Genomic DNA, 13992 nt, shown 5'->3' on the forward strand with positions numbered 1-13992 from the left:
ACACAGTGCCCCTATTGTTCCGCCTTCTCTCCCCCTCCCTCTTTCTGCGCTGTTAGAATACAGTTATTGTAAGAGATTCCAGGGAGCCGCGGCCTTTTTTTTTTTCCTTCCAGTCAGATAAACTTGCACACAATTAGTACACTGAGAGCCACAGGCCGGGCGAAGCCATGAATGGAGCCCTTATTCCAGCGGCTCGAGCGGTAGAGAACCTGGGAACAGGGACATGTGGTTTGGAGCATGACTTCATGGAAAACACACCCCAATGCGGGAGTCCAGGGAGGAGGCAGGGGGAGCAGCGGAGGCCGCTCAGCATCCTGGTGCAGGAGCTCTCCCAGCACACGCCGGGTTCCATGAACGAGCTACCAGGGCCTGGTCTGTGATGAGCTGCTGATCAAAATGAGCGCGTGCCCTGAAGTGGCGACTCCTTCCCTTTCATCTGGGCTCTGCAGTTAGTCTCAGGGGGGCTCTTAAAAGTTGAGCTCCTTGCAAATGGCTTTGCTGGTATCCCTGCCCTACCTGTGTGGCTTTCATCTCTGTGCCCAACGCAGCTCGCACATGCAGTGACTTGCTGCCTTTTAGACCCTAGTGGATGGCAGGGTGGTCCCGGCCTGGAACAGGCCAGTCTGCATGTTTCTTTGAGGGTAGTGTGGGGAGCTCCAGACCAGAGGGAGTAGTAAGAGGCAGGCTGAGCTGTAGGCCACCACCTGGCCAGGCTAAAGACACATGTCCTGCAGTCCTGCCTCAGAAGAGGAAGGAAAGGGGCTCCTAAATGACACCCCTACCACCCCATCCTTCCCTCCTTCCCCTCCCCCCTTGCTCAAACTGCCCCAGCCCTGCTCCATTCAGGCACAGAGTCTCTGAAATGCACTGACCAAGGGGCTGAGTTGAGCCAAGCCATCCAGAAGGCTCTGGAAGAATGAGTCAGAGTGGACTTCTGAACACTGAGGATTTTTTTCCTTGTAAATTGCTGCACTTCAACTCTGATCTGTTCTTGGCTGGGCCTGATGTAATTTAATATCTGTGCCTTTCCCTCTACCCCCAGCGAGCTGGATTACTATGACTCCCCCAGTGTGAATGCCCGGTGCCAGAAGATCTGTGACCAGTGGGACGTTCTGGGCTCCTTGACCCACAGTAGAAGAGAGGCCCTTGAGGTAAGCAAAGCTCTGTCACGTGCTAACTCTACCCTGGATCCCAGAGGAAGCACGGAGGAAATAATGTCCCTGGCGTCTGCTGGGGTGATCAGCTTGTCTGTGCCTAACATAGCCCTGCCCTGTGTTCCACCCCCACAGAAAACAGAGAAACAGCTGGAAACCATTGACCAGCTGCACCTGGAATATGCCAAGAGGGCGGCACCGTTCAACAACTGGATGGAGAGCGCCATGGAAGATCTCCAGGACATGTTCATCGTTCACACCATCGAGGAGATAGAGGTAGGAGGCCAAGGCTTGTTGGGGATAGCATGCAGAGATTGGTCCGGTGAAGTGAAAGGTGCTGTTCTCTGCTACAACCTTCTCCCCAGGCCCTGAAGGGCTGGTCAGTCTGTCTGTCTGTCTTTCTGCAGAGCCAGTGCTGTCTGCTCAAGCCCTGCTCATTGGAGAGCTTCCAGTGTCTCGTTTCTAGTGGGCTTCATTACTGGGCTCTCATACTGCTCAAATTGGTTTGGGTTCCTGAGATCCAGAGATGGGGTTCAGGTTAGAAAGGCCCACAAACTTCTGAGGTGTGAAGATTTCCCCTCCCCCTACCAAGCCTTTAGTGCTTGGTCCTAAACTTCCAGGTGACTGGTGGGTATTTGAAACCCCTGCTTTCCTTGTCTAAGAATACCCCAGCATGCAAGGCAGGACTAGGAGGGTTTGCTAAAATGCTGTGACCCGAATTAGCCAGACAGCTGACGGTGGGAGCTCCGGTCTCTTCCAGGGGCTGATTGCAGCACACGACCAGTTCAAATCCACCCTGCCTGATGCCGACAAAGAGCGAGAAGCCATTCTGGGCATCCAGAGCGAGGCGCAGAGGATCGCGGACTACAACAACATCAAGCTGTCTGGGAACAACCCCTACACGTCTGTCACACCGCAGATCATCAACTCCAAATGGGAAAGGGTAGGGATCTGCTGTGCTGGGGTCAGAACCCTGAAAGTAGAGCGCTGCCCCCCTCCCCCCCCTTAGCGGGGCTTGGATTTCAAATCCTTATCTTGCACAAATAAGCCCTTATCATTTTTGCTTGCAAGAGGTTTCAGTTGTCCAAGGCTGCTTGTTTCAAACGTCCAGAGTCACAGTTGGAATAACTCCACTGGAAAAGCAACTTACTGGAACTGGGTTCTGTGGGTTATCTATAGGATCAGGCTAAAACCTTATCCACAACTTGATCCATCCCTTGTTGGGATTTCTAAAGACTAAATGGCCCCTTCAGACTTGGTGGGCGGGGGGGTCTGTTTGTCCTGCCAAGGGTGCCTGGCACGGTTCCGTCAGCTGTGATGGCTGATCTGGAAGCAGCGATAAGTCGCTGTAGAGAAGCCGTTCTTGATCTCTCTCTGCTGTGGGCCACAAAGCTGGCTGGGCTTGGAGAAAGGGAGGCAGAGCCAGCATCCCATTAACTCGGCACCCTCAAGACCACTGACGTGCACGGCCCTTCTAACATTACTGTTCTGCTCACACTGGTGCTGTAGATCGCAATCTGTATGGCAGCATGGGCAGAAAGGTGGAGGGGCCTGCAGAGCAGTCCAGTTGTTGTCCAGCTCCAAGTCCCTCATCACCTCAGTGCCCCTACTTAGATGGCTGCCCCTGTAGGGCCTCCTGCCTCATCCCCTGCAACTCTCGCAGTTGGCACCCGCACTCGAAATGCTGTCAGTCTTCCCTGGAGCATGAAATTCAGACCTCCCATAGTGACAAAGGCCTGGACGTGTCTCTGGTCAGGTGGCTGACTGGCTGGTGCTGCTTCCCCCACTCCCTTCCCAGTCCATGATCGCTCATGTGTACGGGGGGACCTCCTTGTTTCTGCAGGTTCAGCAGCTGGTGCCCAAGAGAGACCATGCCCTCCTGGATGAGCAGAGCAAGCAGCAGTCCAACGAGCACCTGCGTCGTCAGTTTGCCAGCCAGGCCAACATCGTGGGGCCCTGGATACAGACCAAAATGGAGGTAAGGCCTTGGCGTGTGGGAGCTGCTCCCAGACTGGTGGGTGCAGAGCTAAGTCATACCTCTCAGGGCTTAATTAGCTGTCTTCTCTGCACTGTGCCTGGTATTGGACTTGAGAGCCCAACCATCTGCTTGCAGCCTCTCAAACCCGGAGAGGAAGTGCCACCTAGTGTCAGACATCTGCATGCAGGGCCTGTGTTCCTACAGCAGAGCGAACCCTCTGCCTTGTCTGACCTCTACGCCTGCTACAGAGAGCTTCACCCCTCCTGGGCCACTGCAGCTGGTCCGCTGTAGTGCTGCTTTGTCCTGATCGTGTGTAGGGAGGAGGACTCTTGTGCTTGAGGACATCTTGGCATGGAGGCTTCCATACTAGAGTATTGTAGGGTTTGCCTTCAGAGTTATAGCCCTCCTGGAAAAGTCCCCAGGTGCATGCTGACTTCGAAAAAGTGTCTCTACAGGTGCTGCTCAGGGACACTCCTCTGTGTAGTCAGGTCCTCCCCCTAAGCTCCCATTTAGCGCATCTTGACTTCCATCACAGTTTGAGTGATGCTCATGACCTATGGGATCCTACTGCTAAAAGGCCCCAGTTGTGCCTGGACAGAATAGTCCCGAATGACCCTCATTTTGTATATTGGGCCTTATGTGTTGGAAACACAGCTCTGCAGGGCCCTCCTCTGAGAAGGGGAGGAACGTGGAAATGGCACCCTGCAGCCAGTGCCTGGGGGAGTGGATTCCTGTGGTGGTGGTGGTGGTGATGACAGGAAATGCCTGAGACGACTGGTAAGCAGTCAGCTGGGGTTGGCATAAGGCATCTGGTAATGGTCTTCATGACACTGGTAAGGCTGGAATCCACTAACTTAACATGCATGCTCTGGCCCCATACTGGTGCACAGTGCTCAGCAGGAGCATACGCAAGGTTCCTGTGGCATTGGAAGGGTGGATGCTGTAGGAGAAGTGGGAACTGGTTTCTCTCCGTTTTTGTTTTGACTCTTCCTGTTACCTGCATCTCCACCGGCTTGCCTACAAACTCTTTGCTGTTGGTGATAGTGGGAAAGAACCACCTTTGCTTTCGGGTGCCAGGGTGAGTTTGCAGGGCCGGCAGAAAAAGGGGATTAGTGAGAACACCAGGGAGCTTATCTGAGAGAGGCCCATTCACAAGGGATCACGGGGGAATGAGGTAATTGCTTTTTTTCCCCCATAGATCACACTGTAGCATGGTCCATTGGTTAAGCCCCCAGATTGTCAGTAATTCACTGCTACCTCGGATGAGTTGCTTTCGGTAGATGGGGAGAGCGGATCTATTCTATAAGTGGCTTGATCTTCAAGCGAAACGTGGCAAATGCTCCCGAGCGCAGTATGTGCCAGTCCTCTGTGAGGTACAGACTTAGAGGGCCTCAGTGCAGGAAGCAAGCAGTGCTCCTCCAGCTGCACCTGGCAGCCTAATGAAGGCTTCATAGCATGGGTCCAAGGTGCTGAGAAGAACAGGCGCTCTGATTGCGGCCTCCTGCTGGAATGGAAAACTTGGGGCTGGGCTGGGGTAGAAAGCAGGGTGTTGAGGTGTCTGTAGAGCCCTCAACAGCACTGGGGCTCAGCAAGCATCTGCTAATCCTCCCTGCTCCCATGTCATAGATTTGTAGCACATGAGGGTGGGAAGGGACCTCAGGGGGTCACATCTGGTCCAAGCCCCTGCTCAAAGCAGGACCAGCCCCAACTACATCATCCCAGCCAAGGCTTTGTCTACCCGGGTCTTAAAAGAACTCCAGGGATGGAGAGTCCTCCACCTCTCTGGGTAACCTGTTCCAGTGCTTCACCTCCCTCTTAGCGAGAGAGTTTCCCTTGTATCCAATGTCAACTTCCCTTGCTGCAACTTGAGCCCACTGCTTCTTGTTCTCTCATCTGCCTCTGCTGAGAACAGTCCAGCTCCATCCTCTTTGCATCCACCCTGCAGGGAATTGAAGGCTAATATCAAATCCCCGCCCCCCAATTTTGTCTAGACTAAATAAACCCAGTTGCCTTAGCCTCTCCTCACAAGTCAGGTGCCCCAGCCCCCTATTTTAATCTCATAATGATCCTTCCGCAGGATGTCCTTCCCAACCCGTCTTATTCTGTCCTTCCTTCCTTCCTCCCTCCTTGGTCCTCCCTCCTTCAGAAGTAATCTTAGTAACTAACTTGAAGGAGGCTTCATCCTGCCTGGCCCTTCTCACAGGCTTGATCGGAACCAGTGAAACCCTGCATTGGTTCTGGGACTGTAACAGCCTCCAAGCAAGGCTCAGCATGCACGGCTCAGCCACTCTGCACAGGGGGCTGAGGCCACTGGACCTCCCTGCCTGCACACGGTATCTTCTTGGACTGCTCATCCCTGGCCTCACTGGCTGATGCTGTTGCCTTCTTCCCCCAGGAGATTGGGCGCATCTCCATTGAGATGAATGGGACGCTGGAGGACCAGCTGAACCACCTCAAGCAGTACGAGCAGAGCATTGTCGACTACAAGCCCAACATCGACCTGCTGGAGCAACAGCACCAACTTATCCAGGAGGCACTGATCTTTGACAACAAGCACACCAACTACACCATGGAGGTAGGTTCCTTGCAGCCCCTTTGGGGCTGACCCGATAGCCAGGGCACCCGAGTTCAGTTTGGGTGGCCACAGCCATGCCTTGGTACCACGTCCTTATTCCTAAGGAGGTCTGGTTTTGCTTGAAAGGCACCAGCATTGAAGCCCATTCCTGCCTTAATCTGACACAGGTTGCTTGAGCTCATGAGGTCCCTTTCTTTTGACCTTGAGCCCAGTGCTGAAGTGGCTTCAATCCTTGGCCATGTTAGGTGGCTAGAAGCCCAGGGGCTTCTCTAAGTGGCCACCACACCCAAGTCCTCTGAGATTTATTTAGCGGAGTCTCATGGTGCTTACTCCTCTGACTGCCTCTCTCCCGGGGTCTCCAGCATATCCGTGTTGGCTGGGAGCAGCTCCTCACCACCATTGCCCGAACGATCAATGAGGTGGAGAACCAGATTCTCACCCGTGACGCCAAAGGGATCAGCCAGGAGCAGATGCAGGAGTTCCGGGCTTCCTTCAACCACTTCGATAAGGTAACCGGGTCCACAGCGGGGCTCGAGCCCTGAGGGTGCAGGGGCATTGGTGCTGGTGACAGATGCGTAGATCAGGGTTATCTTACTTACACAGCCTGGGTCTCCTTTCCCTGGGGAATTTGGGTCAAATCGTCCCCACCCCACACATGCGCATTCTGACTGTTGCCGCTTCCCCAAGGTGAATCTGCAGACCTCGGGGTAACCCTGAGGGAAAAGCCTTAAGTGTTCCCAAGCGCAGGGCAGATCCCAGCTGTGCAGTGAGATGGAGCTCCTCTCCTGGCAGCTTTCTTGGGAGGCTGTCTTGGGCTGGAAGCAGGAGCCCACAGTCAGCGCCAGCCCAGCTGCCTGTGAGGTAGGAAGCATTGCTGCCTGATTGAATGGGACTTGTTCCAAGGAGCGGCAGTGGCTTCAGAGCCCCCAGCCAACAGACTGGCATGTTAAGCTCCCAGAGTGACATCAAGCAGGAGACCGAGATGAAGTGTCACGTCCTAGAGCAGCTGAAGCCCCGTTGACTTTCAGCGTGAAGCCCCACGTGGGCTTTGGGAGGTATTCCCCAAGGTCCAGCATCAAGCACTCTTCCCAGTCTGTGTGTCTGCCATCTCCAGAGCACTCTCACTTGGAAGGGCTCCTGTCAGCCCGGGTGCATGTTGCAGCCCATGGTGGGTCCTGGCCATCTGTAGGCGGATCTGTTCAGGAACCTGCTGAGCTTCCTGCACCCATCATGGAAGCTCCTTGATGAATGAGCTTCTGAAGCAGGCAGGCAGCAGCTAGGCCTTGCAGATTCTTAGCTCCGGGCTCTCTCCACAGCAACGAGCCACTTGGGGTCCGACTAACTGTGTCTTCTCCCTCCTCCCCTCCCCTTTCACGTGCACGTTGTTCCTCCCTGTCCCCACCGCGACGTGCGTGCTGTCGTCTCTGTGACTCCTGGTGCGGCCGCCTCGCCACGCTGCGGTTTCCCCCTTCCACCCTGCATGCTGTGTGGTTCCCTGCCGGCAGGACCATGGCGGTTCCCTGGGACCAGAGGAGTTCAAAGCCTGCCTCATCAGCTTGGGATACGATGTGGAAAATGACAGACAGGTACCGAGCGTCCTCGCTGTGCAGCCTGCCACTGATAACGCAATTAACCCGATTTCCTTTCTCTCTTCCTTCACCTCATTCTTTGCTCCCCTTCCCTGCGCTCCACCCATTGTCTTGTGCTCGTGTTCAATCTTGATTTCGATCTCTGCTTTCCTCCTCTCCTGCTCACGTCTTGGCAACTTCCAAAATACTTTCTTAACTGAACTTCTCTCTGCCTCTCTTCTCTCCCCTGAGGGGACCCTTCTGTCTCTCCCCTTCTCTTCCTGTCTTTGCATGCACCGTTCATCCGTGCCCCTCGGGGCTGGCCCTCTCCTCCTCCTCTTCCTCCTCCTGTCATCCTCTTGGAATAGAAGCGCACAGGCAGCATGGACACGGATGACTTCCGGGCTCTCCTTATCTCCACAGGATACAGTCTGGTATGCTATCTGCTATTGTCCCCCTTTTTTTTTCTCCCCCTTTTCTCTTACCATCTCCTTTTTTTTAATAGCACTGCTTGATGTTTTCTGTGCCAATGCTTAGCTGTCACTGTCGTTGGGGGGGAAATGTGACATTTTGGTAGAATATCACTGCGCAGAGCCAAGGCTCCGTTCTTGGCCCTCGGAGTCTCATCTGCGGTGCATGATTTGACTTCTTCGTTGGAACCCATCTGAGCCTTGTGCACAGACCTGGAAGCTCAGTCTCTTTTTGAGAGCTTTATTTCCTGGTGGAAGGGCCTGGCTGGCTTTCCGGTCTTGGCGAAAGCCCTCTTGTATGCAGCAGCTCTTGGCTCAGGGAGCATCTGGGAATGGAGGTGGCAGCCCCTGTGAAGCTTTGTCGCTCTTGGGGTTAGCCTGTGCTGAGAAGAGATGATGTTCCCCCACTTCTGGTGCACTAAGTGTGACTCTTCCTCACAGTGTGGGCTTGGCCAGACTTTGGGCGCCCAGCTGGAAAGGAGCTTTGGCCTAGGCCCTTTCCTGGTGTAGGGGAGGCAACAGCACTGTCTGACCTTCCTTCGTAAGGGGTGAGCATCCTGCCAGCCCACAGCGTGGAACTGCTTGTCCTTCAGCCATCCCTTGCCCAGGAGGGTAAAATCCATCTTAGACAACGAGGACATCTGCCTCCTGGCCCAGTGCACGGTCCGAGGCAGCCTTCACTTCTCCAGTGGTCTTCCCCAACAGCTGAGCTACGAGGCAGCTATCGCCTCTTCTCACTCGAGTGGCTTTGAGGGCTGTGCTTGCTTCCAGCAACTGATACTTAGATTAAAGTGTCTCTCCTCTGTTCCTGGCAGGGAGATGCTGAGTTCAACCGGATAATGAGCCTGGTGGATCCCAACAACAGCGGGATTGTGACCTTCCAGGCCTTCATCGACTTCATGTCCCGGGAGACGACCGACACAGACACAGCCGACCAGGTCATTGCCTCCTTCAAGGTCCTGGCTGGAGATAAGGTGAGCTGTGGCTGGGAGCCTGCTGGCAGCACACACTGCCATGACCTGGCTTTTCTTCTGCTCTCCTGTTCCCTACTGTAGTGTGCGAGAGCAGAGAAGCAGGTAATTGTGTTACTGAGGGGGCAGCGCAGCACTGTTTCGGGGAACGCTGGCCATCAGATTTGGGCCAAGAGCCACCATTACCTGTCACAGTGTAAACAGGGGTTCCCCTCGTGCTGTTGTGTTCAGGGGCTGTCGGAGTCAGCAGAAGCAAACTTGATAGGCAGCTCCAGTGACCGCGTCTCTGGGGCTGGTTACTTGATGTGGTCCAGCTAGAGTGCACTTAGACTTTCCTGTCTGCACACATGCCGGAAAGCTACAGAAGCAGGGGGAGAGAAAGGGCTGGAAGGAGATGTAACATCAGCTATGGAAGCATGTCAGAAGGCCATTTTGCTAGATGACAGGAGAGGAGCTGCAGAGGAAGGAGCTGTTGTATCCAGGGGGAGCGTGAGTGAAAAGACAGAAGAGGCAGGCACTAAGGGAGCAGAGAGAAGCTGGTCCATAGCCAGAGCACAACCCACGTTTTAAAGGCAAGGAAGGCAGCTTTGACTCGGATCCTGACACGTGCAGGCAGCCAGTGGAGCAGAGAGGCAGGGCGGCCCAATCCATCGCTTCTGCAGTCTGCTTTAAAGCTAGCGAGAGGACTTCGGCAGGGACAGTCTTCAGCTTGTCTGTGCGCGGGATGGGCTGGCGGTGCTTCACTTCCCGAGGCTTCTGGCTCGGAGCCTAGAGTAAGACAGCTGCTGAGGCTTAGCCAGGGCTACTGCACACACGCTCAAGGAGTGTTTCTCCTCTTCTGCCCCAGAACTACATCACAGCAGAGGAGCTGAGACGGGAGCTGCCCCCGGACCAAGCGGAGTACTGCATCGCCCGCATGGCACCTTACCAGGGCCCCGACGCCATCCCCGGGGCCCTCGACTACAAGTCCTTCTCCACGGCACTGTACGGCGAGAGTGACCTGTGAGGTGGTGGCAGCTGCAGCAAGCGCTGGCGCTTTGTTAGGAGCGAAGGCCTGATTCTGTGCTCTGCATCCTCACACACACACACACACACACACACACACACACACACACACACACACACACACACGCGCGTGCACACACCCCCCCCCACATGCATGCACATGTGTGCGCACACACATGGGCGTGCGCGCACGCCTGCCCCCTCCCACACACGCGCACACACACACACACACACCCTGTCCCTCGGTAACAGGATCTCTTCTCCGCTCCTCTCCTCCAGAGGACAGACAGTCACATTCACACGGGGCGATCCTGGGAACTATCTCACATTCCGGTTGTTACTGCATCTTATATGAACCATGTACCTATGCAATGATTTTTTTTCCCCCACTTTGCTCTGTTAAACATGGAGAGGGGTTTGGGGGTGGCTTAAAACAGGCTTTTCTTTTTTTTTTTTCTAATTTCCTCACATTTAGTTGCTTTGGGGTTTCTTGGCAAAGGGAAAGGGGGAGGGAAATCTGGAAGTGAACAAGCAGCTCTGGTTCAGAGGGTTATTTTTTTTAAATATATCCCATTCTATTTTTTCAACTGAGCTGAAAAGAGAAGAAGAAAGCAAATCTGCTGTTGATTGGCATGTCTTGAAGTGGAGCCTGTCTCCTTTCTCCCATCTCTCTGCCCTCCTGTCTGTGTAGCAGAAGTCGTCACCAGTCTGTATCATTCCCCACCCCCCTGGCAGCAGCCACAGGAAGAGCATTCTTTTTTCTATCTGGATCTGCTTTGTTTTTGCCTAACCTTGCTTCGACACGCGCCACATTCCCCAATCCTGTCTCTTTCTCTTCCCCTTAGTTGTGATACTAATGAGCGTGTCCGGCAGACCTCCAGCTGGCTGGGCGGAGTTTGGGATGCAGTGCAGATAAATGACATTTTGGATTAACGATGGTTTACCCTGCTCCCAGATCCCCTCCCCACCCAGACAGAGCGTATGCGTTAGACCAGAGCGCTGGGCTTTTAACATGGTCTGCTCCCTTTTCACGGTTCCTCGGGGACCACATCCTTGGGCACTGCAGGTGAAAGGAAGTGTGCCCTGTTCTGGGAGCCGTTAATGTAGGAGCTCCTTCCTGCGTCCTAAAGGATTTTGACTCCTGGACGTCTTGAGCTGTCATCTCCCCAGCTCGTCACGTAACTGACTTTTTCTCCTTTGGTGCTCGGTGTTTGTGGATCTTGGGACAGTCCTCAAATTCCTGTCGCACAGGCCGAACTAGCTGAGATCTCGAGGCAGAGAACTCCGTGCCTTTCTCTGGGAAATCTTGTGCGGTGGCTTTTTATTACCTGACGAGAACTAAGCAATAAGTGCTATCAGGGGGAAAACCTGCCTATCGCTGCACTGTCATCCTGTTTGCATCATTTGTGCTCAAGCGAGGTCTGTGGCTGTCGTGAGTGGGAGAGGCCTCATGGGCTGCGAGGTGGGTTTCAGGTTCTGAACCAGGTGGGAGTTGAAAAAGGAGTGACTTTTTTTATATATGTATATAATATTCACCTGGCTCAACCTTGCTCACCAATGCGCCACCATCAAGCTTTGCCCCAAGCTGTAGCATTATCATGGCAGTGCTGACACACGTGTTGAAGGTCACGTGACTTTTAGCGCAGGTTTTACAAATCGGGCAGGGCACACCTGGCTTGGGTTTGCGGTTAGCTTTCTCCTTCTCTGGGTTCCTTGCTCTTCAGGTTTCTTTAATGCACCAGACTGAGTTTGAGGCTCATTCCAGCGGGGGGGATGATCAAACTTTGGTTTGGAAAGCAGGCCTGTGCTGTTGTCTGCTCTCATTCTTGTTAGCTCTCAGCTCTCCATTAGGTGACACCAGGTGCAGCTGTTGGATCTCCATTGCACATGTCGATTGACTTCTATAACAAAAGGAAAGGATGGGACCGGGCAGTGAAGCTCACTCTGCTCCATGCATGTTAGACACTGGGTGCTAATAAACTGCGCTCTGTAGGCGCAACCCCCAAACGGCTTCACTGGGTTAGGGATTTCAGGCTTTCTGGAGAGGGGAAGGTCATCTTTCAGCATCCTCTATACCAGCAGCCTTAAGCTATGCAGCAAAGCGGGTGAACCTGGGCATTCAGTCAGAGGGAAAGCCAGGAACACGAAGCATGTAGGAAACGGGGTTCAGAGGCTCTGCAACCACGGCATCTTCCCTGAAGAGCAGAAACGCTCGTGCACCCATCTGTGCGCCACGTATCAGAGCAAACGCCCTCACCAGTTCACTCCCGGCACATGCTTTCTCAACCGTCTTGGAGCAGGTTTTATCTGAGGACCAAAAAAAACCTTTGTTTGAAACTTTAAAAAAAAAAAAAGGAAAAAAAAAGTTTTTTCAGAGGGTTCCTATTTACTTTATTAACTTACGGATTTATTATATAAATATATATTCACCTAGCATCGTATATTGCAGTTTTTCTTCTGTCATGTAATTAAAATATTGCTGATTATTGTAACAATGGAAACTGTAACATTCCACGGCTTTGTCATTCATCCCCCCCACCTCCCTCCTCATCGCACCCCTTCCTCACTCTTCTGTCCTGGGAGATCGTTAGTGTCATGGGAGCATTTTGTGTTTGCTACTGAAGATCCTTCAGCGTCAAGGGGGATGGGAACATCAGCAGGTAGACACCAATAGGAAGTAGTCAGCTTTATCTGCCTCTTCATAAGTATGTTCTAAATTTTTTTGAGGTTTCTGGGAAACCAGCCCTCCTGCCTCTTGGGACAGGACAATAAAACATGTAATATTTTTAAGGGTGATCACATGTATCTTTTTCTCTTCTTGGGTTCAGCTGAAACCTCTGGTTGGTCTCTGGTTCCTTGTCTGCACCATTAAAACCGAGCTTTTTCACGTTCCTAAAGGAATTTTGGGCTGAAACTGGTTGAATCCTGTGACCAGCGGCCGTCCCTCTTAAGTCCAAGACGCTTACGTGAGGAGCAGGGTAAAAATGTAGATGGAGCGGAGAACACTACCCTGTGCGCCACGGGTCCTCCTGAGCCTTGGGGCCTGTCACCAGTTCTCTAGGACAGTGGTTTCCACCCTTTGGTCCATGGCCCTTGCGGGGGGTCCTCAGGCCATGTCTGAGGGGTCTGTGAAAGATGATTGTGATCAATCAGAAGTGTGTGAAGACCCACAGTTACAATTGAGAGGGGTCAGCACTTCCATTTGAGATTTTTGGGGGTCTGCAAATGAAAAAAAGGTTGAAAAGCACTGCTTCAGCAAACGGCATGCAGGAGTGGTCTACCATAGCCTCCGTCTGCTTCTGACTGCCCAGTCTGAGCGGGCAGGTGCTCATTTCCAGTTGGGTCGACTGGGGGCGTTTGGGACGCATTCAGGGTGGGACTTGGGCAGACTCCTTTGGAGATGTGATGAAATGCCCAAGCTGTGGGGAGAAATCCAAGTTGCACTTGGTTGGTGTATTGATCAGCACATTGCCCACAACGTGAGCAGAGCTGGCCAGGCCCAAAACGCTTGTGGTTAGAGGGGAAGCCCTGGCGTTCTGGGCCCTCCTGATCCGGAGGGGACTCCAACCCACTTGTCCTACTTCCCAGAGTGCCTTTATCACCAGACGGCCAAAGAGGTGTCAGCCGCAGGAGGGAGTTTGCCCCTGTGCTGCTGCTGTTTCCACTCCTAGAGGATCATTAGCCATAAAAACGCAGGCAGCCAGCAGGAGCCGCTGCTTCTTTTAGCTCCGTTGCATCAAATATCCAGGCAATGTATACTGTTGCGGGTGATCTGGCTGATTAAATCCTTCCGTGCATGTGTGTGCATGCTTTCCCGTTGGATGATATCCCCAGAGCTGAGCAGAGCCAAATCCCTTGTGAAAGCATGACTTGGCAGAGTTATTTTTTTAACTCCCGTGTCGTCTGAGCTAACTGTTTCCTACTGGAATTGAAGGTATTTAGGGATCAACCAACTTGTTCTTCTTGTTCGTTAATTTAAATGTCTGTTGCGTGTCTGTCTTTTAAACTCTGAGCACAGGATCGGTTGGTTCGCTTTGAAAAGCTACACATCGTTTAGCAAGACAGGGCAATAAGTGCAGAGGTCTGTGTAGTTACGCTGAGATCCACATTGAGTTAAATGTGGAGCTTGGTTCTGACTCTTCAGGCTTGTTCTCCGAAGGAGTTATCCACCAGGTATCATAGAATCGTAGAAAATGAGGGTGGGAAGAGACCTCAGGAGGTCACATCTAGTCCAGTGGTTCTCGACCTTTTTTGTACCAGGACCCATTTGT

General features: G+C 53.1%; 1 protein-coding gene across 2 annotated transcripts in view; it reads left to right on the top strand.

Moving 5' to 3' along the window:
• Positions 1 to 12517, top strand: part of ACTN4 (actinin alpha 4) — a 70400-nt gene extending 57883 nt beyond the window's left edge. For both annotated transcript variants that reach the window (XM_059718833.1, XM_059718832.1), the window contains exons 13-21: positions 1043 to 1151; positions 1290 to 1430; positions 1915 to 2097; positions 2998 to 3132; positions 5528 to 5707; positions 6070 to 6216; positions 7213 to 7293; positions 8561 to 8719; positions 9564 to 12517. In XM_059718833.1, coding sequence (XP_059574816.1) covers positions 1043 to 1151; positions 1290 to 1430; positions 1915 to 2097; positions 2998 to 3132; positions 5528 to 5707; positions 6070 to 6216; positions 7213 to 7293; positions 8561 to 8719; positions 9564 to 9722 — 1294 coding nt within the window. In that variant the 3' untranslated portion in view covers positions 9723 to 12517. The remainder of the gene's footprint in view (positions 1 to 1042; positions 1152 to 1289; positions 1431 to 1914; positions 2098 to 2997; positions 3133 to 5527; positions 5708 to 6069; positions 6217 to 7212; positions 7294 to 8560; positions 8720 to 9563) is intronic.
• The last annotated feature ends 1475 nt before the right edge of the window (positions 12518 to 13992 follow it).

The sequence above is a fragment of the Alligator mississippiensis genome, chromosome 15 (assembly GCF_030867095.1).
Source record: "Alligator mississippiensis isolate rAllMis1 chromosome 15, rAllMis1, whole genome shotgun sequence".
NCBI classification, from domain to species: domain Eukaryota; kingdom Metazoa; phylum Chordata; order Crocodylia; family Alligatoridae; genus Alligator; species Alligator mississippiensis.